The sequence below is a fragment of the Hirundo rustica genome, chromosome 1 (assembly GCF_015227805.2).
Source record: "Hirundo rustica isolate bHirRus1 chromosome 1, bHirRus1.pri.v3, whole genome shotgun sequence".
In the NCBI taxonomy this organism is placed as follows: Eukaryota; Metazoa; Chordata; class Aves; order Passeriformes; family Hirundinidae; genus Hirundo; species Hirundo rustica.
Genome location: NC_053450.1, coordinates 70,707,878 through 70,733,689, shown reverse-complemented (window position 1 = coordinate 70,733,689; position 25,812 = coordinate 70,707,878). Strand labels below are relative to the sequence as shown.

General features: G+C 38.4%; 1 protein-coding gene across 5 annotated transcripts in view; it reads right to left on the bottom strand.

Annotated features, from left to right (window-relative positions):
* The window catches only part of DDC (dopa decarboxylase), a 78,146-nt gene that overhangs the window by 38,168 nt on the left and 14,166 nt on the right, over positions 1-25,812 (bottom strand). The window contains exons 1-5 of one of the 5 annotated variants that reach the window (XM_040070108.2): positions 17,336-17,459; positions 11,170-11,414; positions 6,114-6,227; positions 5,314-5,433; positions 797-931 (exon numbers count right to left, since the gene is read on the bottom strand). In XM_040070108.2, the coding sequence (XP_039926042.1) occupies positions 797-931; positions 5,314-5,433; positions 6,114-6,227; positions 11,170-11,370 (570 nt within the window). In that variant the 5' untranslated portion in view covers positions 11,371-11,414; positions 17,336-17,459. Of the gene's footprint in view, positions 1-796; positions 932-5,313; positions 5,434-6,113; positions 6,228-6,442; positions 6,564-7,750; positions 7,830-7,961; positions 8,025-11,169; positions 11,415-17,335; positions 17,460-25,812 lie in introns of those variants that run through there. The other 4 variants (XM_058421376.1, XM_040070123.1, XM_058421379.1 and 1 more) reach the window with 4 other exon arrangements.

The following is a 25,812-nucleotide window of genomic DNA, read 5'->3' as shown; positions in this document are numbered from 1 at the left end:
AGGCTGCTTTAAGTCATAATTATGTCACCCCAAAGCCTTCTCTTCTCCAGGCCGAACAATCCTAATTCTCTCAGCCTTTTTCTCATAGAAGAGGTGCTTCATTCCTCTGATCATCTTGATGTCCATCCTCTCTACTTGCTCCAACAGCTCCCTGTCCTCCCTGTGCTGGGGCCACCAGAGCTGTATGCGGCTCTGCAGGTGAGATCTCACCAGAGCAGAGCAGAGGGGCAGAATCCCCTCCCTCCCCTGCTGCCCACGCTGCTTTGGATGCAATCCAGGACACGTTTGGCTTTCCAGGCTGTAAGTGTCCATTGCTGGGTCATGTCCAGCCTCTCACCCACCAGCACCTCCAGGTCTTTCTGGTCAGGGCTGCTCTGGATCTGTTTATCCCCCAGCCTGTGTTGGTACTGGGGGTTGCCCAGACCCAGGGGCAGCACCAGCACTTGGTCTTGTTGAACCTCATGAAATTCCCGCAGAGCAATTTTCAGGTTTGTCCAGGTCCCTCTGGATGGCATCCCATCCTCAGGTGTGTCAACTGCAACACTCAGCTCCGTGTCATCTCCAAATTTGCTGAGGGTGCACTCAATCCCCTTGCTTATGTTGTTAATGAAGATGTTAAACAACACTGATCCCAATACAGACCCCTGTAGAACACACTTATATACAGTAATATTTAAACAACCAAAATCAAATAGTCACCAATCCAAAGAGTTTATACTAAATTCACCTGCCTATTCAGATGGCTGAAATTGTAAAGTACAGACACTGTGTTTCCATGTTAATGAGAGGTACTCACCTGATCAGAAGCATAAGCCACCAGCCTGCCCATGATCTCTGCTTCTGTTAGCTCAGGATTCTCTGACTGCACCTGTCTGATAGTCTTTGTTCTTGCAGCAAGCAGTGCAATCAGGGTGGCCTCACTTGCACTTCCCTGTGGGACAAATTGAGAGAAGACTCAAAATGAAAACATTGCAGAAGAATAAAAGAGACATTCATTCTGCACGAATCTGTGAAGTAGTTAACAGAAAATACAGATGAGAAACTGTGCAATCTCATGTATTTTAAAAATGTCTGACAGCAAGGGAGGAGTCTCTGATCTTGGTCTCCTCCTTCCTGATGCCCCTGCCTGTTCTTTTAAAACTCTATCCTTGTTCAGTTTAGGCAACAGCCTTACAACCAAGTGTTAGAAAGCTGGACTCAGAGACTTAAATGTATGTGAAAAGGCTCTCAAACCAGGCATCAATCTGCTCTTAACTCATAACAATGTCAGAGTAACTGTTGATTTCTGTTACTCTGGATTTGTGCACATTTAAGTTCCATCACAACTTCAATGCCAATTCTCACTTCTATCAAGCAACATGCCTAATTATGTCTTCTTTCATATTTAAATTACTTTGGGCAAGTAAATTATTGTGACTAAAAACAAACAAAAACAAACAAACAAACGACAACAACAAAAACTGAAAACCCAAAACTGCAGTGATTCAATATAGCTAATTGCACTTCAAAGTATTAGTTATGTATGTTTTCTTCATCACCAAAAGAGACGAAAGCACAGTGACACACAAAACATCAGCTTAAAATCTCTTGAATACTCTGTGATAGCAAAAAGGAGAATTTTTTGTATCAGTTTATTTGTAAATTTCACAAAATAGAACTTCCCAGAAATTCTTTAAATGGTTTTTATCTAGAACATGCACCAGAAGCTTGCCCTAAATGACTTTTTTAAAACTATAAGTAGTACTTTGTAAATACATGCTCATAAATTTCAGTGTATTGGGGAGTCTCTATGCAAGACAAAGGTTTTAGGTAATTTCAAAGCTGATCAAATATCATGTGAATCATAACAGTGCTCTGAATAGAGTCACTTATTTTAATATCTAGGTCTCAGAAATATCCCCAGTGTCAACAAACTAATTTTGGAGTGATGTCTCTTCTCCTGTACCAAAATTCTCTCCTCCCTCTGTTGAAGACCTGTGTATACTTACTAATTACAACACACGTTGTAAGTATTTGGGAAGCAATTTTATTTCCCTGAAGGTGACCCTGATCTGACAGATTTCATATGTGAGAATGATCCCAGCGAGTTCAGACTTTCTCCTACACTGAAGTTAGCTGAGCTATTCATATGAGACTTCTACACATGTCAACATCTCAACAGTGAATGAATGTTGTCCAGCTGAAATTCAACAGCCTCATCAATGGAGTAATTAGGGAAAAGGACAGTCCCAGAATGTTCATTGAATGTATTGCCAATGATGAATATATTTTATCTGCCTTTCTGGTACTGTAAGATTTGAGGAATGTAGACCTCCAGGCACAGACACAAGCTGGAGACAGTTTTGTGTACTTTTTTGCTTTTTTTGTGCATTTTTTATAGCTGCTGCTGCATACAGTATTATGGCAACTGAGGGAAATATTACAGATAGAGTATGGAATTAGGATACAATTACTCCTTTTGATCTAGTAAGGCAGAACTTCCACGTGGAGGAAATTCAGTCTATTAATTACAGAAAACATAATTTGGCAATCTCCTCATTTAATGTTATTCTATATATGGTCTGTAGCCAGACAGAACTCTCATCACAACATCAGAACCAGGAGAAATCATTACTTTTTCTGTCTAGAAAGTCAAAATAGCTGAAATAAAATAACCATTTACACTGTTAGTGTATTTCCAGGACATGTATGGAATACGCATATTACAAAACATGGGCATTAATAGATAAAGAAAATGGCTGTAAGAAATTACAAAGGTTAAGGGATCCATTTGAGATCCAGAAATTTAGGCCCCCACTATTCTGGTGATTCCCTGGCTGGGTGGACAAATGACTTAGGCTCAAGAATAGTCTCAGCTTTCTAAAGAGTGCACCAAGATATCCTGGCTCTTCATCTGTGCTGGTGCGTAGTCAATGTATACAACAGCACTTGCATGAATTTCCTTTTACGGAAACAAAGATGAAAAGAAAAGGGCCCATTGCGCAGCTGCATTTTGCCTCCTGATATACAGCTGGGACACAACCTAAAGGTACCTGAATCCAGCAACCTGGAAATGCTTTTGGACATCTCATGATAGATACAGGGCTCTCCCCTCGCCTCAGTTTCCATAAATCACTTTTTTTTTTATACTAACTCACCTTTTTTACACTGAAGCTTTTTACACTGCTTGCAGAGCCTGGTTTGCAACACTTCTATGCACTTGGCACTAAAGTCTTGTGCTAAATATTTTTGAGGAAAAAAACCACCTTGGTTCTTGAACTACTTGGCTAACTGACAAGTAAGATAAATCAGCAGTGTTCTTTGCCAGGCCAAAGATATTTTTGTCTCACCCCTAAAATAGTTTTTCTTTGCAGAGCAAGAAAACTTTTTAAAATTCAAAGCAGGTACACTTTCCAGCAATTTATCTAGAATGAACAGCAGGATACAAACTTCAGGAAGAGGGTTTCTTTCTTGCTTATTTTTGAAAGCTGGTTTTTCTCCTCTTGAATGCTGTATTCTGCATTAAGTGAAGGATGATGATACCTTTGCTTTTACCACAGGCAAACAAAGGTTGCCATGGCAAGCAAGCTCAAGAGGCGGAACAAATATCAGCAAGAGCTGATGTTCATGTCCACCAGAGCTCTGAACTGAAATTTTCTTTCATCTTTTGCCATTTTGAAGTGTCATCTTGCACACAACAACAAAGTGCTTCATATTGATATAGACTTTCAAATGTAATTAAGAGGCAATTTTCACAGGCTCAGTTTTATCCAATAGCACAATAATTACTTGGCATTTAGGAACAGAATGACTGGCACTTTCACACACTCACGTCTTTGCCTCACGCTCTCTTGCTTGGATCATTATTGTTTCAAGACCAAGACAAGAAGATCTGCAGCCCAAATGACTGCATCATAAGCTGGAACACAGAGCCCACTTTTGATTCTGAAAACGACCAGTTTCTGATGAAAATTATGGGCAATCCAGCACTGTCAGCCTGGAGGGGCAATATTTCCTGCTGGTAACAATCAGGCATAATTGCTTGCTTTAACTGGTACAAAATAGATGCTGCTATGATGCATGAGGGAAGCTTGATTTCTTGAACATAAAGCCCTTGCTAGCAATGATGAAGATACTAACAGAGCAAGCAGATTCATAAAGAATTGTACTGGAAATACACTGGGGTAGGTACAGGTCCATCTAGGAGAATGAGAGCATTTGGGTTAAATTCATTCTTGCCTGGGAAGATGTTGGGAAGGATTCACTGGAAAAACACTGTAGGCATTTGCAGCTGAGATCAAAGAAAGAAGCCCCCAGTTCTAGCATCTAAATCAGATGTATATTAGAAGCCTGTCTTAGGATAAAATGGATTGTGCCCTGGCCTCCAGTGACCAGACTTCAGAGATTATCATAGGAGCACAGAACAATCATTTAAATTTCAATCTTCTTCATAGAAGAAATCTATTTTAGATAGATTAATAGATACAACCAGAGTTGCATTTGCAGAATGACCATGTGCTGGTGGAGCCATTGCTGACAAACAATATAGCCCTATTACACAAGCAAGATTGCCCATTGGTGATATATTCATCATTGTTCAGGTTCTCTGTTCAGACATTTTAAGTTTCATTCAGCATTCAATGTCAAAGTTTGGGGATTTTTTTCTAGTTTGGATATGCAGTGTTGTCTCAGAATTCCATTATCTATTGATAGAACTGCTTAAGTTCACATTTTAAGCAGTTCTTCATTTTATTATAATATTGTGATTTTTTTATATAAGAAAAACTTAAAGTAATTTCAACCTCTTTGGGAAAAATTGTTAGACCTTCCACTACTTTCTGATATTTCTATTTAACAAAGTTTATCTCAAATGTTCTGTGGAAACTGACTGAAATAAATAATTGCACATATAAAAGGTAAAGTTCTAACCTCAGCTATGAAACATTGCTGCATATCGCTGTTAAGTATGAGCTTAGTTCACTGAGTAACAAATTAAAGTCTCCATCCTACACAATTCTGATTTGAATTTTAAGCCTAAATTTTAAATGGAACTACGAACAACTCTTTTCAGTAAAGTGTTTTAGAAATCAGGTGCTCTAAAAACAAAAGCATTACTTTAATGAATGATCCTCCCCAGCTACTGTCATTCTCACAGACCATCAGTCCTTCTGGAAATTTGAAAGGAACACATGTGGCAGCAAAAAAAAAAAAAAAAAAAAAAAAAAAAAAAAAAAAAAAAAAAATCTCCTTTATTAGTGTCCTACTATAAAGACTTTACAAAATCATGGATTCATAAATTCAGTCAGTATTCTTTTTTCTGATGTCCACTCTTACCTGAATGACTCCTCCACCTTGGCCATCCTTCCCAGCTAAAAACTCTTCAGGCAAATTAATCATCTTTCCTAGCCAATCCAGCATGACAGTCTCCAGCTCTGTGCAAGCTGGACTTGCAGCCTGTGTTGAAAAACAGAGCAGAGGGAATAATCTCACTAGACCATGAAGAGAAATCAGATCTATCAGAGCAAGAATTATTCTCTCTCTCTCTCTCTCTCTTTCTTTTGCTATAAGGGAAGGAACTAGATGAATAATGTCACCTGCCAAGTTAGGGACCTGAAGACCATATTGGGCACACAGTTTCTAACACTTCCTAAAAAAATGTCAAAATAGGCCTAACACAGAACCACAACTATCAAATGTCAAAGCTAGGATTAGCATTTTGCATATTTTTTTCAACATCAAATACCAGCCTCTTTTGAGAAGAGTATACCTCATATGAATGTGGGGGTTTTAAGACAATTTTCCATTCATCCAGATTAAATAAGAAATAACAACAATGGGTGCTAAACAATAGTCATACTTATTACTGGATTATCAGTCTGTTTGCATTGCTATCACTAATTCTAAATGTTGGTGATTTTTCAAGAGCAAAACTTGTATGAGGAAATAGCCTTTTATTCCTGGAGTCATTCACAGTGTCTATGTGAAAACCCTTAATTAATCAAGGAAATTGACCTAAAAAAGTCCTCCTGTGACTTCACCGCTATTAATCAGTAATTTCATTGTAGAATGTTACCGAAATGCTTAAAATCTTGGCAAGTGAAGCACCATTGCCATACATGCCACAGTAAACTCACCCAAGAGAAGCCCACACATCCTATTCCACCACACAACATATCTGCAAGAAGAGCTGGGAAGGAAGAGGCCGCAGGGAAGTAGGCAAAAAAGTACGGACTGTGCCAGTGAGTCACCTGTAATAAGGGGAAAAAAGTTATTTTTAACTAATACAGGAAGCAGAAACAAATTGTCACAAATTCAAAAAAAAAAGGTTAGAGTTTGTGACAAGCCAACTGTTCTTGACTAGCTGGCTGTAACACAGGATCCTATTTTTTAGAAAAACTTAACTTGTTTTTTTCATGATTTTTTATCCATCTTTTACTCAAAATAAAAATAAGTAAGTTCTCACCCCAAACCCCCAACAGCTTCAAAACCAGAGTTCCTCACTTGTCTTGTCTTCCTAGAAGACAAGAATTGTGTGGGTCATGGCAGCCTGAGCTTCTGTGCAGGACACTGTTCTTTGAGTCTCTACTGTCAGGGACTCTGGTATTTTGTTTTTCCATCTCTGTCATGCTACTGACATAGGAAGAGCGTCTTCAGTGCGCCAGAGGTCCACAGAACTCTCTTGCCCACACACTTGTGTTCTTTGTTAATTCTCAGGCACTGAATCTGACCAAACAGCTCCTTGCCACAAAATGAAACAAACCATCGCAGTATCCAGTAGCTTCTGTAGAAAATTAAACTCTTGTCTCCCTTTAACAAGTTGTGATTCACATACAATTCCACTTTGTATGAACTAATATGAGAAAACAACATAGTAACTGCATAAATGGTAGTCAATTGTCTTGCCAAAGTAATATTTAGAATTATCTTATGTAAAATCCAAGCAATTTCAAGGATCTGTGAGATACTTGATAGTGCTCCACAGCTCCAATCTAATAAAATTTGAAAGCAGGAAATGCACGACCACACAGCAGCATTCAGTGGAAATAATGTGATACGTTTGGCAAAAACAGCTTTCACATTCAAGGTAAAAGGCAAGTTTTTGAAAAAATGCTTCCAGAGCTGTAAGCAAGAATTCAGCAGATCTTCGTAAGATTTTTTTCATGGCTGGAAATCCAGAGGCTGCTGAGTTATTGAAGGCTAGCCTTTTCTTACATCATTTTGTTTCCTTTTTAATACTGGAATTCTTCTATTACAACTGGAGGATAGTAAGAATATACATTCTCTCTTGCCTGAGTTCAGTGTTTCTGTGCTGTTTTGTTCCACGTTCCCATCTCTGATGATTTTGTACACTCCTCTCTCCCAGTCTGTGATAAGGTTTCTGGTTCTGGAGCTAACTCAGGGATTGCTGTACCACACTGTTTTGCATGCTGCAAATAATCCCTCTCTTTCCTCTTGTAACCTTCCTCAAGCCAGCAACCAGCTCTTCTTTAAGGGACATGGTCCACACCAAGGGGAAACTGTCTTAACTCTTGACAGAGTGAATCAGGTATCACTTTCCCTGCTGCAGTGTATCAATTTCGAATGTCCCCATCTCCTTCACATGAAAACATCTCCTATCCATTATAATTTTCCACCATCTAAACTAGCCCTGTACTTACTGTGTTCAAGACTTCATTTTTACTGGTCACTAGGTTGAAACCTGTCAAATCAGTTATCCAAAGACAAACCACCGTGAACCTTTTCAGCTCTGTATCGTATTTGGTCAGGATACCTTTCTTTGCTGTAACAAAGTTTTAGAGCACTTGTGGCAAATGCCTTCCTTCACAAATCAGGAAAAAAAAACAAAAATAAAAACAAAACCAAAAAAAAAAAAAACAAAACCAAAAAACCACCACCACCAAAACCTAGATGGGACGTGGTGCTTCACAGGAAAACACTAAAATATTCAAGAAGCAATGGTCCCCGATAGGATCCACACGCACAGACTTTCACTGATGTCCATAATGAGCCAGAGCTGCCACTGTTCGTCTCCCCAGCTCTAATCCTCTGTGATCTGTAAGACTTGTGACATTCATCTTGGGTTAATCAAGTTAAACTGACTGCTGGCTGGGAGCTATTTGCTTGATGAAACACAGCAGATTCTACTTGCACCACTCACACAAAGCAAAAAAGCTAAAAGCCCTGGGGCAAGTACAGCTGCACTTCTTCCTCCTGCCTCCCCTTCCCCCACCCCTTGAAGCAACTGTAAAATTCTTTTTTTTCACCATGTTGGAACAGATACACTTAAATATTTCAATGAGCCTGACATAATTGATGCCTGTTTTTTCAGCCCTCTGCTGATAAAAAATGATATACGAATGTCTTGGGTTCACTCTGATTATCACTCTAGAGCTTCTCAGAAACCTTCTATTTCTAAGATTTCTTCTAAGGATGTCTTTCTCTGGTTTGCTTAGTCTAAGGAATAGTCTTCCTTTACCACACACTAGGGATAGGTACTTCAACTGAAAGTTCATAGATTAATGGACCCAATGTGAGGAAAATCAGCATATTGAGTACTGAGGTGCTCAAGTACATCAGTAGTACTTTAAAGTACTTTAAAGTAGTATCGCTCTGCTAGGAATTAAATTTATCTTTTTGTTATGAACATGAAGGTAACATAAAAAGCAAAACAACATGTGGCAAAACAATAAACCTACACTAAGCAGAAATAAATAAGATAATACATGCAATTGGCAGTACATGAGAAATAGAAGGGTGATTTAAAGCAAGCATTATCAGTTCTCTAAATACTGTACTATCACTCAGGGTCTGCAATAGCTGGCAAGCTTTATTTTAAAGAGGGGGTTTAGAAAATAATTTTCAGGTATGATTCTTAAATTCACTTCAAAAGGGGGTTTAGTTATTATAGGTTTAAATTTGGGAAGTTAAAATGACCTGAGTACAGTGTTGGTGCAGAAAACACCTGGGTTTGGCATACTTTTTGACTAGGTAAGACTAGGACTTGGCTAGGTTTAGGCATTATCTGGAAGAGTTTTCTTAATATATTTTAAAAACTTCTCAGTAATAGTAGTTAGGAAGGTTTTTAAAAATGATATATGTCTTGTAGATGGCTATACAAAAGTATATCCAAGTTTGTAAAGCAGGTAGCTGTGTCATTTATTGTTTTATTACACTGTGACCCAAGAGCATTCTGGACCAAAACTGCTGCTAGAAGGTCAAAAGAGGTGATCCTTCCCTTCTACACAGCAACAGTAAGGCCACACCTGGAATGCCACATCCAGTTCTGGGTTCTCCAGTACAAGGAACAAAGACATGGCCATACTGGAGTGATTCCAGTGAAAGACTATGGAGATGATTAACTGCTGCATCTGTTGTGTGACAAGGGGCTGAAAGAGCTGGGGTTGCTCAGCCTACAGGAAGCTCAGGGAGTACCGTATTAATGTGTATCAACACCTCATGGGTAGGTGTAGAGAAGATGAAGCCAGATTCTTCTCAGAAGTACCCAGTGACAAGACAACAAGAAATGTGCACAAACTGAAATAGAGAAAATTCCACTTAAACATTAGAAGAAGTTTTTTCACTATGAGGGTGATCCAGCTTTGGAACAGGACAGCAGAGTTCATCTTTGGAGATATTCAGTGACCAGCTGGACACAATCCTGAACAACCTGCTCTAGGCTGACTCAGCTTTGACCAGCGGGGATGGACTAAATGATCTCAAGGTACCATCTAATCTCTACTATACATGGCCTCATGGTTCTGTGCCCAAGCAAGTCTTCGAAATTGAGTATAAGCAACATGGGTAAAATCAGAGTTACTATAAGAACTGAGATTTATATTGTACTCTTTGTATCACTAACACTTCACACCAGTGGAAAAATTTAGGATAAAACAATTTTTCTTCAGAATGTATCACTTTGTAAAAGTAAATTTGTTTGCAGGGCATGTAAATATCAAGAAGAAGTCAATTTAGTTAAGAGAGAACATGGCATATAATTGGAATTCAATGTCTCACTTTCTACTCTCAAGTGATTAATCTCTTTTTTTTTTAAATCTATTAGTTTATTGGAAGTTCTCAAGTGTTCAAAGTATTTTCTATTTCACAGACATTACTATTTTCCTCCAATGAAAAAGGAAAGGCAGTTATATCTATGAGCAGCAATTAAAATATTTGCATGTGTTGGACATAATTCTCTTATCTAATCTGCATTGATTTAATTTTCTTGGATTTAAGACTTCATCCATAAACCTTTGAAAAGAGCGCAGAGATTTCAATTGACTTCAGTGGAGCTTTTGCCTGTTAAAGTACAGCAGGGTGGCTCCAAGGAAAACAAGATGAAATCATATTGAATATCAAATATATACACTGGTCAATTAAAAGGAATGGGTATTATAGTACACTAACTAAAGCCATTTTGATTGTGATGTCCACTCCCATCACAATCATATCACCTAGCTGCATCTAGAGAAGAAATCCAAAGGGTTTATTGCAGAGATCCAAAGGAGAGATTCCTCATTAACCTTTACTAATAATTCAGTCCTCTTCAAGCTACTTAGACGCTTTAGGAGACAAGCACATATTTAAAATAAAAAAGGTGTACCATGAGTGGAAAACCAAGAAGATTTCAGGCCTGAACAAATGCCAGGTGCTTTGTTCTGCACTGTCTGTCCAATTCTGATCTATTCAAGGACTAATATTTAGGCAGCATCCATCTGCCTCAAAAGCTACAAGAGATGACATTTAGGAGAGTAAGTCAACAGAACAAGTATTGGGGAGAATCCTTTCTAGTCAACTCTGTAATAAAAAGAAGTCTCCTATGAGAATTTTAACATTTAAAGATCAGCTTGAAGAAACACTTTGGACACAGCAGACTAATAAAAATACAATTTTGTAAAATATTGACTGTGCTATGAAAGTAGTAAAAATATCACATGGAACTGAAAGTTATGAAGTTTTGTCTTAACCAGTTCAAGGGAGGAAAGGGAATTATTTTCAAAAGTAAACCATGCATGAAGCAAAGGAACAATTCGATTATTTCTAGGAAGAATGGAAAATATTAGTTAGTTCATATTCAACCTTGGAAAGCTGACTCCTGCCCTCTAATATTTAATGAGTGTGGGTACTTTCTTTAGGGTGTTTGAAAACCTAAATGCAGTATTGAACATTGCACTATAGTTCCATTTTCCTTACCCCTGGCATAATGATGTTCTCAATGTCTTTAAAGACATCCTCAAAGCTCTCAGGATCCTGGGGTGCACAGTCTGCGATGAGGGGCCGCAGGTATCCTGGTTCCACATCTGGGAATACCTGTCGTTTCTCTATCTTCTCCAGGTAATCCGCAACATAGTCCACCATCTCCTTCCCTCTCTTGCGGAATTCTGCAGCATCCATGGGTATCAAACTTTTGGGCTTATTCAAAGATTTAACAGGAAGCGCTTTAAAAAAAAAGATAAAAAATAGTCATTTTTGAAAGAAAATTTTACTTAAGCCAAACCTAAAAACTGGTTTGGCTATCTTAGCCAAACCTAAAAACTCAAACTTTTGTTTCATGTCCTTGCTTACTGTATCATTGTATCTTCTCTACTTCCAGGCTCTGCAGCTGTAACTAGCTCTATGTTCTCTGCTCTTTCTGTTTCTGAGGCTTGCTTTCACAGCTTCTGAAAGTCTTCTTACCTTTACTATTTCTCACAGCTTTAAATCTCATATGATTTATAGGAAGACTCACATAGTCATGATATGATTAGATTAGATTAATACAGATAGATGATAAGTTTCGCACAGAACAGTAGAAGCACGTTGATGAAGATTCAAAAATTACAGATTTATTTCCTACAGATGCTGGTTGACACAAGGATGTGGCACTGTTAAGTGGCACATAATCAGCTCCTTCCTGCCTTACAGAGAAGTGCAAGAAAATAGCCTGCTGTGTGTCTCTATTATAATCTGTAATAACAAGCTATAATAATCACAGTTCTCACAGTGATCCACTGTGCTGCCCTGTCATTTTATCTGCTTCTCGACTCCTATCTTGCTTCAAGATTTAGCTTCTTTACTCTTTCACTGTAAATACACATGTTGTGTCATCTACAAAACTTTGTTTCTTAGTGAGGTTTTAAAAAGAATTCACTTTAAGTTGATCTGATTAAGTACTGTTTTGCAGGAGAATGTGAGGAAGCTCTGTCTGGGGCTGTCCATATTTCCAAGATGGTTGGGCTGCAGCTCCAGGTGTTCTTTGAGATGGGAAGATTGTGTGAGCACACCCAAGGTGATGCAAGACTTAGTGAGATGAGGTGCAGATGCACTGCAAAGTGCTCTGCAAGCAAATCCATGATATTACAGTGCCTGCTCCCACCACCCTGGCCCACCCAATTTTATTACTCTATGTAGCTGTGCATTTTGAGCACTCAGTGAATATGTGGCCGAAACTTTTTCTTCACTGAGTACCAAAAAGTGTCCTAGAGTTTTTATACACTCAGATTGAAGGATACTGTTCCTTGGAATCCAATCAGAAGATTGGCAAGAGATAAAAAAAGATACTCACTGCTGGTCTCAAGAACTACTGTGCTTAGCTCACACACCTGTAAATCTTCATTTTGTAAGGAAATAATTATATTAAGCAGAATGTGAATATTAGATAATTAGGAGACAACTTTTCAGAGGTCAAGTATTTGTGATAAGGATTTCTAACTGAGGACGTAATTTTGAGGAAAAAAGAACCTCCTCCATTTTACTACGTTTGAATTAGTACTGTAACATCACAAAAGAAAGACATCATTAATAAGCACTGTCTAAGAGACATCTCTGCTGCTACAAACAGAGGATCTGGGATTTGTGTAGAGCAGCTGCTGCTATTAAAGAAGGCAGGGTACTGCTGTAAGTCATGAAACGCTTGAGAGAGCGCAGTAGGGACTTCTAGGTCCCCTGAGATGGCTGTTCCTGTTGCTATTTTACTAGAGTTTTAGTATTCTCTTTAATCATCATGTAAGTGTTTATTTGGCCCTGTTTATACCTTTCGTAAAGGGGTATTAGCACCTTTCCCATATTTGCTACTAAGTTGCTGGAAGTACATTACCAGTGGTCATTACAGTCCTTAGAATGTGCAGTGGGCAGCTTTGTGTGTCACCTCACTTTTGAAAAGCTGTGTTTAAGTAAGCAGCTTTGTTTCTATTCCTTTAAAATCAGGATGACTGAATTTCTTCCATACCCCCTAAATCTTTCATGCATTTTCATATAACACATCTTTGCTCATTGTTCAAAATTTTAATAAACTTTCTAAAGAAATGAGCATGAACTGCAGCAATCAATATGCATTTCTGTGACAGCAATCTAATTACACATCAAGGCTCTGTTCTATGGTTTAGATATTTTTGCCAGAAGAAATCTAAATATTGTACTGTTGCACTTTTTTTTCAGTGTATCTCTAACTTAACCGCTAACACATACTATTGTTATTTATTTTGTGCTACTTAATTCATGGGTTCATTGCTATAGCATGACCTAAAGAGCTTGCATGAGGTGAACTGTTATTTTTTCCTCTGGTTTCTGAGAAGAAAACTGTGAAAAAATATAATTTAACGCACAACTGACAAATTGGTGGGAGATGCCTGAGACTGAACTGACTCAGGACATGAGGATTGGTGTTTCCATCACTGCTGTTGCTCACTACTGTGCTACAGTTATTCCTACAGACCTTTACACATGGATCAGTTCAGCCGAGTATCTCATTGCACATCTGTCGTTCCAGTGAACCCCAAGTACAGCATCAAGACAGGTAAGAGTGTCACCGTGTAAGAGCATCACTAAGCTACTCTCTAGCTTTACTTCATAGCAATCAAAGGGACCACTTAACATAAAAACTTCTGTGGATCACATGTTCTTTTCCTATATTACAAATCAAATGGCATAAACTAAATCACAAGGTGTGTAAGCTCAAAACAGCTCACAAACACACAGAAAAAAAATGGGGAAAAAAAGAATTTACTTTATAGTATTACCAGAACATACATAGTATGTTTTATAGCATGTGAGCATTTTTTCACCACCTAATTTTTTTACCTGAAATTTGTAGTACAAGTAACATTTACATCATCTTGTTGCTATACAGCGTGCTGATATGATTTATTGTCATTTTTATTATTAGAAGTTTGGACAAAGCTCTTTTTTGATATCGGGATAAGCAAAAAATGTTATATCTAAATATTAGATACACATTCTCTGGTTTTAGTCTATTGCTATGGAACTCATTTTGACAAAATACACATTTTGTATAATGACTAAGATCTTGTTTGTTATTGGCTAACTTTACTTCTTCCCAAGAGTAGGAGGTTCACTGGCTCATCCTAACATTGTTTTGGCTGCACTGCTTCTATCATAAATCACTGTTGCAATAGCAAAATTCAGGTAAAATATTAAATTACAGGGGAAACCCACTGTTTTGCATTGAAGAAGTAACTGAACCAGGAAACTTTAATATTAAGAATCAAAGGTTGAGCCTTCCATCCCAAATGTGCTACAGTGGTTGCAGTGTTATAAATTGATGTGAACTAGTATTTACTTAACCTCTAATACTCTTATAATTCAGTTTGATGCTTCAATTCAAACTGCTTCAATCTGAAGCAAAGTATTTTATTCTTCTTTCCTCCAAAGACAATCCACTTATTTCTATTCACACACCTTCCTTCCTTAAAGTCCTTCCCTGAAAATTCCATATGTATAGTAATATACGTATCTCACAGGGGAACTGTGAAGGCATACTCCTTGCAGGAATACAGTGGTCATCCTTTTCACCTCCTATTTTATATCTGTTTTTCTGTGAGTGACAAGACCCACTTACACTTTCATCCCTATTTTTATTCTCTTCCTGAACTGTTTGCTATAGATCTCACTTCATCTGCTTGAAAGTACTACGTGCTATGGAAGCCATCTCCTGCAGACAACTGTAATGCTCACTCATGAGTACTACCAAAATGCAAATTACTTCACTTCTCCACAAGTACAGAATATCTCTACCTCTTGCATGCACATAAAACTCATGTACATGCAACAACACAATGCATAGGGAGATACCTTCCCTCTGTGCCCTCTTTATTTTAAAAATATAGAGAATTTCTAAGAAGCAAAATACTTCCGACAACTGAGGTCAGGTCTTAGGTTTTAAAATGAAAACACTGTTTGAGGAAATCTGTACTTCCTGAAGGGATGAGTGTTACACTCTGCATGGACTCAAAATATCCACTTAACTTGAAGGAACTTAAACTGCAAAATAATGCAAGCCAAGTTTCCAAAATGAAATGGAAATTTCAGAAAAAACTAAGCCTCTCTCTAAAGTATTTAATAGTGGTCTATCTTCTTGAAGGCTTCTAAAAAGTGAGAAAGTCTCCACACTTTCAGAGATCCCACAGCTCCCAGGATGAGTTTCAGCATACTCAGTATCTGTGAGCTGAACCCCAAGTGGGGAGAGCACAGCTTCCTCAGGAAGTGCCCTGCCTAATTATCAACCTCTACCACACTGTGAGCAGTCTGTATGCAAATTCATGGACAGTTTCACTCTGAATGATAAAATACAATTTCACCAAGCACACATTCTAGCTGAGCATTTTTGTTCCCAGCAAGAATCAATGGCTATTGTCACCACTGCATACTTCAGATAAAATCCTCCTTTGCTGGAGAAGATTGAGTTCTGCTCCAAACTGCAGGTAAAATCAATAAAAATCATGTTAAACCTTAAATTAATCAGTGTATATTTTTTAAATTATTCATACATAAACTCCTTGGTCTTTGATTTTGCTGTAATTTGTAATTTTGTAATTTGACAAGTACACTGCACAATCTAAAGTTGACATATCCCTTGTTGCTTTTTGTAAACTACTCCTTCTACCTCAGTGCACTGAAATTAGAATACAGCCACATTTTATTTTACTGAAGTTACCAAGAATTGTTGTTAGTCATTAGATTGCATATTTTCATTTGCAAGCAGTTTTCTACTTTATCTGAAACTGAACCATACAAATGAGTAGTTTACACACAAGCAACTGTTAAAGATATTTTTATATAATAAATATATTTTAAAAATATTTTTATATATGCAATATTTATAGGTATAGTATTATGTTGATAACATTCAGCTTATTCATGATTTCTGTTAAAAAAGTATTGTTTATGATTTTAGAATCTAGATGGGGTTTTTTCATATTTACTAAATATGAATGTAAAATATATCTAAATCCTACCAGGAAATTCAATATGAGAAAGAAAAAGAGAAAAACGATGAAAAGGCAGAGAAAAGAGGGAAAAGAGGAAAAGTAGAACAAATGAGGAGAGATGTATATTTGACGCATTTTAATTTTATATCTGCCTCTTCTCCAGTTCATCAAACTAAAGTAAACAACAGCTAACAAAATGTTTTTAGCAGCACCTATTTATAAATACATACAGGAAGAATGCATAGACACATTAATAGAACCTACAACTGATAGCTGTACTTATTAAAAAAAAGTAAGGATTGCATATCTTTCCAAAACATGAATCAAGTGCATTTTCTATTCTGCCAAATGATTGTTGTGGAACAAAATGTAATTTAAGGGCTCATGGTGCTTCAGTGACACCACTGAAGCCATGAGAACATCCTGCTACTGAACCCCACTGAAGGTTTTTGCAGCTGTTGCCACTGTTAAGCTGAACTTCCCCTGCTGGCAATAGGATATTGCCAGAAAAAGAGCCAAAGGATGAATCTTATTTCAGCATGAGTAAAAAGGATCTACTCTGTATGTCTGCCTTTGCACAAGTCAAGAATTAGGAGTATATGTTACAATCCCTACATTTTATTTAAAGAATAACATTTTTCCAGAAGTTGCTGGCTGTGTTCATTTACTGTCACTGGCACAGAGTCTACAACTTCATAATGTAACTACAGTGATGGCAAAGGGTTATTTCTAAGGAAAATATCATGCTAAAAAAGTCATTCATTTAATTTATCTTGAAATTTTATTATTCAGAATATTTGGCAAAGAATTTCTCAAGTTCTGCTTGGTTATTGGAAGCACTGCTGTACTTGGAAAGACAAGATGCAAACTTTTGTATACATGGGATTCTACATAAATGTATATAAACTGTTACATCTGACATACATCAGATGTAAAAAACAAGCAAACACAACACAATAGGTGTACACCACACTGTGCAAACTTAGATTAAAAATAAATGCTTCTTCTCGTTATTATTATCATCCCTAAAACAACACAAGCTGGCTGTTTATTAACTGAGCTCCCACTCTCCATGACCAATTGTCACATTAATCCAAATGTACCTACTTGAATTTAATAACCATAAAGTCTTAAGGACAAAGAATGTTACTTACAGTGAGTTGGTAAGGTTTTTGCTTCTCCTCTGCCCTTCTCACTGCCTTTCTTTGCTCCTCAGTGACAGCTTTAAAGCGGAGAGGATGCAGTTGCCAGCATATATAGGCAGAGAATCCAGGTCCCTTCAGCCTATCACAGCCACGGGCTTTGCACTGAACGTGCAGCAGCAGCATCTCCCCCTCCTCCCACAGCTCCTCCAAAATATACTTCGCAAAGAAAGCTCCCTGAAAAGCAGCGGGATCCGACCGAGAAACGGCTCTTGCCTAGGTTAACTCCGCAGTGCCCTGTGTTTTCTTCCAGGGGCTCCATCCACAAGTTCATCAGCAATGAGTGTCTGAACACACGCTCCCCGTCTGCGCCGCGCACTCCGGGACATTTCTGCTGAGGCTGCTGCAGTAAAAGCAGCTGCTTTGATCCACTTCTGTGAAACATTATTGCCAGGAAAGAAACACGGACGTGGCTGAAGTATCACTCAAGGGACTGCAAGCTCTGAGCAGGTATATAGCTGTGGAACTAATATCCTCTGATAAGCTTTATCCAACTTTCTCCTGTTTCTCTCTTTAATCATATGTACACTTAAAAGCAATTCTAAGCATTTAAGATTTGTTTTCCTATTCTAAAAGTTGTATGTGGAGTCTTTCCTAGATAAATCCAGGTGACTTCCTGTCATTTTTATTTCAGCCAAGTTAATCTAGTTAATCTAAAATAAATAAATAAATAAATAAATAAATAAATAAATAAATAAATAAATGAAACTATCAGCACTTCATAGTCCTAAATAGTGTACAGCCAGATAGTGTGGCAGATTCGGGATTGTCATTGCTCTCAGACCAGTCTCCATTCCACTGCAGTATTATTACAGCAAACCTTTTAGTGAAGGAGAGAAAAGTCACAGCTTTTTAAAACTGTCATGACTGCATTTGCTTTTCTAATGTTATAAAACCAACGACAACTCTGCTACAATTCTGGAAGAGCCTATTCAAAATAAAAACAGGACCTAAACTCCTCAGGTGAGCTTTCTGGTGTCATTGCACTTGTGCCAGATGTTATTCTATGATATGATTTGCATTTCCAATGCCCGGGTTGGCAGTTGTAGTGATTACTTCTTCAATCTTGAAAAGTATCAAGAAATTTCAGAGCCAGTTGCCATAGCTTCTGAGATGTTTTCCACCTCAAATCAACTTCTGAGTGCATAAGGTTACACACACAACATATTGGGACCCCACAGGAAAACAAGTGTTTTGGAGAATTTTCCTATTTATCTCTTTTTTCCTGAATTTGACTGAAAAGGCTGAAAATTCAAAATTGGTTGTGAGGGTATAAGAGACGCAAAAATTGAAGTTGTCTCTAGTAAACTTAAAGATAGCTGAAATCTCACTTCAATGTTTCATCCAAATGGCTTGCAAAAGGTAAATAACTTCCAAAGGAAATTAAAAATGGAAACTAAAATTAGGACTGGAGTATTAAAATGCTGGTTTAATGAGTATTGAAATACAACCTCACTTGATGTGGTTTTATTTCTCTGTTGTACCTGTAAAGCTTGCTGTGAAGAGGCAATAGTCACATTTTCCATTAAAGTATTTCTTTTTGTAATTTCTCAGAAAGAAAAAGGAAATGAAGTGTGAAGATGCAGTGGGCAAGCTGGAAAAGGGGAATTAAACGCCCTTGTAGAAAGCATGTCCCATGTCTGTTCTACAATTTAGAAATTCTTCTGGCTCGTACTAGTTTGATAATTCTCATCACCAATTGTTGGCAATAAACAAATCTTTGTTTTACAGGCTCTTTCTGTGGTGGACAAAAGGAAGATCATTAAGTTTTCTATCATAGATGCTGGCTACGTCAGACTTGTTGTGGCCCTGTGGATTTGTTCCAGGCCCTTCAGACTGCTCTCTATTTCACAGCCAGAGAACAACTTCGTTTACTGCTGAAACACAACAAATAAGAGATCCCCTCTTTAGTGCCAAACGGTTCCAAAATTCAGGATACCAGCGTGTAAGAAATAATAGATGATCGCAAAAGGTTTAAAGGCTGAGGCTTGTTGGTAAGCACCTAGCAGACCTATTATTCACAGCTAACAATGTTTTTGCACATGGAAGTCAACCGTGATGACGATACAGAAACAATGCTGTGCCCATGCACTAATAGCAGCGATTTATTACCATTACTGAACCCTTGGGTTTGCAAACGAAAGGTGGGAGAGAGGCTGTGTTTGAACAGGAGGCTCCAGCACAGCACCAGAAAATGAAACAGTGTGCTATCAGTCACTGCAGTCCCACTGTCAGTCCATATACAAAGACATGGATCAAAGCAAAGGGGATTAAACAGTTTGTACCCACTTTGTAACAGCTTTCCCCTCTTCCACAACTGTACAATGCAGGTTAGAAATGAAAAGGTAGTTTCCTCAGGCTTTTAGTCCAGTTATGATTAGGTGGCTCTACTCCCAACTTTGTTTTTCCCTCACCTGAATAGCCTGACACTCTTCTCATGCTAGCCTCTTGGTGTAGTACTAGGTACTAAATTTGATGAAAATGTGTTTGGGCTGTAGTTCACTAAACCTAACATTATTTGAAGAAAAAACTGTTCTGAGCTATAAGCTGAAGGGCTTTTAATTGACTCAGATATACTCAATATCAGACATTGAGAAAATAATTTGAAACAATTAATTGGGGATCTAGTGCAATGTTTATGCCTCTTTTCCACATGTGGTGTCAAAGGAACAATAACTGTTGCCTATGCATAAAAAAACCTCACTGGTTTATTGTATTTCATTTACTCTGTGTCTGCAGGAAGCTATCTGGTGACTGCAGGCATTTCTTTCAGTTTTCCTTGCAGTTGCTCCTTCAAAAAGAGAACAGTAGTAGAACTCCATCTTTGTCTTTCTTTTTCCCCCCAGTATATTCTTCTGTTAATGTAAAAAAATACTAGTTACAGGAAATTATCTACAAGAAGGTAAAAGAAACACAAACAAGTGAGAATGGAATGAAAAATCCTATTATGTTCAGTAAACAAGGCCAAAATCTGCATAAGCACAAAGATGAGACAAGAAAGAAGAGAGTTATTTTAGATAAAATGTGCAACTAACAATTTTCTAATTAAAACAAAGGGTGTATTTCCTTTGAAAGAAAGTAAGAATTAAATAAAGCCTTCAGACACAAAGAGATGGATTACTCTCAACACATGAGGATAAAACCTAAGTCTCCCGCAGAACATAAGTAGACTTTGCAACAGATTAGCCAGGAGACGAATCTGAGACAGAGCAGACAAACTGGGAAAGTAACTATCCTCTTTTTTCATAAATATTTTATGTGTGACTTGTTTTCCCTGTTCAGTTCCTATTGCTGGTTGTGTGAAAATGTGAAAGCAAACCAAAGAAGAAAAAAAGGAACTGCTAACGAAGTGAATGTGGACACAGACTCACACACACAGTTTCAGAGGAATTAATGTACAACTTGCTGGCTCAAGGCAGCCTGAGCATATTACTCTTATGGAAGCAAGCCTACAGAAAAGAGAGGTTGTGATGAACTGAAAAAGTGTCAACAGAAAAACTGACAGGCTGTGAAGAGTCACAGAGACAGTGAGAGCAGGCTGCAATCGCAGTAGGCAGACTTTTCCAATACAGAGATAGGAATAGCTTCTGCTGTGAGCTGAGATGTGCTTACCTTGGGGCGTAGGCACTGCCAGGGCACTCGTCCAGCCACGTATTGCTCACTGAGAGTGTTCTCAAGCATTGACTATTGTGAGCTTCACAGAAGCTGTGGCTGACAGATGAACTGCTATGTGGCCTAAAATGTGCTGTGAAGACCTCATGTTACAAAAGGAAGTCATAGCAGATAGTTTACGAATGGAATAACCCCTGTGTGGATGAAAAGACAGATCCAGGTGAGGCAGGAAGAACTAAGATGGCTTGAGATACAGAGGGAACACAATGCAGTGCTTGTTCTTCAGCAAGTGATTTGTTTGCATCACTGTTTACAAAGATATCAAAGAACACACAATGCCTGGTTGAGAAGGTATTTTGCCACCAACTGTGTTTAATACCTTGTCATGAGGGCCATGCACTTGCAATAAGCTTGGAAGAGCATTTGCTACCACTGTAAGACTTGAGTCATTCTTGAAAGCATGAGAACATCCCTAGAGTCTCTTCATAAAGGGCATGTTGGTACCCAGTTGTCTGAGACTACAGCAAGTACTATTGGAAAGGGATTACACCAGTGTTTCTTGCTATACCTCCAGATCAGCTTTTCTGCAAAGGGGTCTTTGGCTCTCCTTCAGTCTGTGCTAACACATGCATCTTTCCAGAAAAGACCAATGCAAAGCTCCAGGAGACCCTATGGTTACTAGAGCACATTGGAGAAGTTCATGGAGGACTGTCTCCTGTGGGAGGGATCCCATGCTGGAGCAGGGGAAGTATTCCTCTACCTGAGCAGCAGGAGAAACAATCTGTGATGAGCTGACCATAAACCCCCATTCCCTGTCTCCCATCACAGCTGAGGAAGGAGGAGGTAGAGTTCAGGAAGGAGGGAGGGGTGGGGAAAAGGTATTTTAAAGATTTATTTTACTTCTCATTATCCTGCTCTAATTTTGTTAGTAATGAATTCAGTTAATATCCCCAATTCGAGCCTGTTTTGCTCATGATAATATTTGATGAGTGATTTCTCCCAGTCCTTATCTCATCCCAGGAACCCTTGGTTACATTTTCTCTCTCCTGCCCAGCTGCGGAGGGAAGCGACAAAGAGGCTTTGGTGGGTGCTGGCATCCAGACAGGGTCAACCCACTACACACATATCCTAAAACAAGAGCTCCAGAGAACTGAGTGGGAACCAGATCTTCCACATGCACAGGGTCTCCCTGGTCATGGACACACATTCACAGCCGAAACAATGAGTAAGGGAGAGAGGCTGTGTTTGAACAGGAGGCTCCAGCATATTTGCTCCCTTCTGCTCTGGGTTGTTGTCTTTGCCTCAGAGCTGGGAGTGATATATGTACACAGTACATCTGCTTGAATGTAGGAAGATGCATTTACACTAAGATAAGTCTTTTCATTGAGCCATGTGACCCCACTCCTGACTCCTGCTAATATGGTTAGCATAACCGATGCCATCTCCTAAGACAAACAGTCATAACATGTGTCCTGGTTTGGGACAAATTTGGGAGAAAACTCCTGTATAGGATCCTTTTAAGGAAGCAAACTCAAGTGGCCTCTCCTTTTAACTGGTCCGGAAAAAAACCCTCTTTGGAGAAAAGTGGAAAAAACTATTTTACTAAACAAATGAAGTGCATACAAGTATAAAGAATGAATAATATGAAACAATAAGACCTCTCTTTCTGAAGTGAGATGGCAAATTGAGAAAGTCCTTGCCGTGGGTAACAGTACATGAGATACTGCCTACAAAATCAAACAGCTGCATGGCTTGATGCTGGACAGCAAAACCCATGATGCCCCAAGGGTCTGGGACACAGCCACCGCTGTCTTCTTCCTCTGAAAACTGAATGAATCATGTTCTCCTGGATAAAGTCTGAGTCCAGATTAAGATTTTTGTATCATGCACTGTTTACTAAGAATTTGACATGATCTGCAGAGGGTCCAAGTGACTAAAAGTGTAGATAATTAAAGACTCTAGATAGTAAGAAAGCTACAATCATTACTAGAAATTTTGCTTACCTGAAAGTAGAATTCATAAAAACTGTGCAGCAATAAACTACACTAAATCCTAAAAATTGTAGATTAACAATAAACCATGCTGAAAATTAAGTGTTTAATTGCAGTAATGAAGATCTAATTGTACCTACCTAAAGCCCTGTGCCAAATTCTCATTCTACCAAGGATCTCTGAAAGATTCTGCCTGTGTGTGTGACTTTAGGTGACAGAGCCACCAAGTGTTCACATGCTCCATCCTGCCAACTCCATAAGAAAGGCAATCATCTCCACCTAGGAGGGAAAACAGTGAGCCAGGAAAGATAACAGCTTAAGCTGCTGCAGGTAGCTTTACCACAGTGCAGCCAGCCATCTCCCCACTCAGAACTGCTTGCCATCTGTTCTCCTTATGATCTTGTTCACTTCCACACCTCAGATAATCACAGCTTCCACATTATCATTAGGAGAGACAGGCTCTTATTTAGCCGGGATCTAGTGGCACAGACAGGCAGTTAAATAAGGACAGTCCAATGGATTCATTACATTTGTACTCAGAGGCCTTAGTTCAAGCTCCTGCTTTTGAGTATAGATACAATCTTTGCCATATGCTGTGAAATGCTGGGTAAGTTCTGAGAGGAATTTTCCATAAAATATTTTGCTAGAAAGGGTTGTTCTCTTCCAGCTTAATTTTCTGTGCTACCACGATTGGCTCCAGCTGGATTTGGAATTGAAACAGCCTAAATGTAGGCCAAGTTTAAAGTGGCAGCATCCTCTGTCAAAACTCTGGTAGTGTTTGTCTCTGGTCAGAGGCACAAATTTTGAACTTCTCTGTGCTAAGGTCAGGTGGTGCCAGTCATCAAGCAAACTGTTTTCACAGCAGTCTGATATTCTATAGCATAGCTCTCTGAAAGACAATCTAGGAAAGTTTTGGAAATGTTGAGATTTCTGTTTTCTTCCTTCCTGCCAACTCTTAAAGAATCACTCTCTTATTTAGTGATCTTGTTCTGTGTAGCCTTAAGAGATATCTCTTCCACCTCTACCACCTGCCTAACTTTTGTCAGAACAAAGTGGCTAAAAAATGTCATTTTTCACTGTTTTTCAGTGCCCAGAGAACAGAAACTGGTGTGAAATAATGCTCAGGGAAGGAGAATCACTGCCACATTTTATGTTACAAAAATTGCAAAATACAATGAAACAAGATAACTTACCTGCCCATAGCTTCTGTTGAATTCTAGGGGCTATTTTCAGTTTCTCTGTTTCAACAATACACTAGTCTAAACGTATTACTGTTGCCCATTGAAGCGAAAAGTAAGAAAATAACTATGTATCTACATTCTTTGACTTGTGACTGATTTAAAAGCAGTTTATATTTTACATTGGTTGCTAATTTTCTTTCTTAATATGTGTGCTCAGCATGTAAAATCACACTAATCTTTCATCAAAATTATCATTTATTTACTTTATCTTACACAATAATGAACTCATACCACCCAGGTCTACATTTTTTGTGATTGTAGTCTTCAAGAAAAATAATTGCAGAAATTAATTTACTATATTAAAAAAAAAAAAACAAACCCAAACAAACAAATAAACAAAAAAAGCCTAACTCAAGATTCTTCAGCTGTGAGTACAATGCATATCAACCACATTCCAATCCTGCAACACTGCTAAGATTAAGGATATAACTCAAAGCTATGTTAAATGAAGGATTAATTACGTGATCTCCTTACTTCCCATTCACTGAAAAAAAACCAAAACCAAACCAAAACAAAAACCCTCATGAAAAATAGTGTTACACTATATTCAATGGATACTTACAAAGAAGAGTTGGTTTCTACCAATGCTAGAATAGTAAGCTGTCACAAAAAGGCTGGCAGTATTTCTGGATGCTCAAGAAAATACAGTTCTCCTCAGCTCTGCAGCTTTCAGCTCTGCTGGCTGCTACTGCTGCTGTCCAGGAAGACAAGCTGTAAAACTGTGATTACCAGGTGACCAAAAGCATCCTCAACAAGCATGTTGAAGAAGATTGGGGAATAAGGGATGCAGAATCTGTGTTAAAACTCAGAACATTTGCTATAGTCCTGCCTGTTGAATTTGAAATAGAGATAGGTGGAGCTGTGGGTTTTCTTACAGTGAACCTGTTCATATCCTCATCAGGCATCTAAAATCAATTTTTTTATTACGGGAAAAATGGGCTGAATATTGCGCCTGGGATTGACATGGGAGTGTAGAGGTACTGTGCAGTGAAGATGGTGTTAGGAAAATTCATCCACGAACACCAGAGGTTTATGTCCAAAAAGGAGACAGAGGAGTCCTTTTACTTTATTCAAATAAAGGGAGAGGCCATGGGGCATTTCCCCTGGGGTCTCTCAGTTTTTCGGAGGACGCAGCCTCCTTTTTATCCTAATTTCCCGGCTGCATTTCCCTCTCTTTCCCCATTGGCTGAGGTACTTGAGAGGTACAGACTTCCCAAAATGCCTAAGACCTAAGATTCCCCTTTTAATGTATAAACACACCCCCCCCGCCGCCCCAATTCTTAATTTTTATGGGATTTATGGGTTTTCCTCATTGTTGCTTTCATCTTTCAATATTCAATTTCATTTACAAACAAACTTATGGTTTGTTTGTAAAGGCAAGTATCTTCTTTTCCATTCATCAATCAGTAGAATACTTCCCATTGTTTCTCTTATCTCTCAGTGCTAGTTTTATCTACTAGTGAGACGTTATTTTTGAGGAAGTTGCTGAACTAGCTGAAATAGATAGGTAAGCTTTGTTCGCAGTTAACAGAAGCCGAATCTTAGATAAGCTACCCCGAATCTTGTAACTCATTTCTTGTCAGGT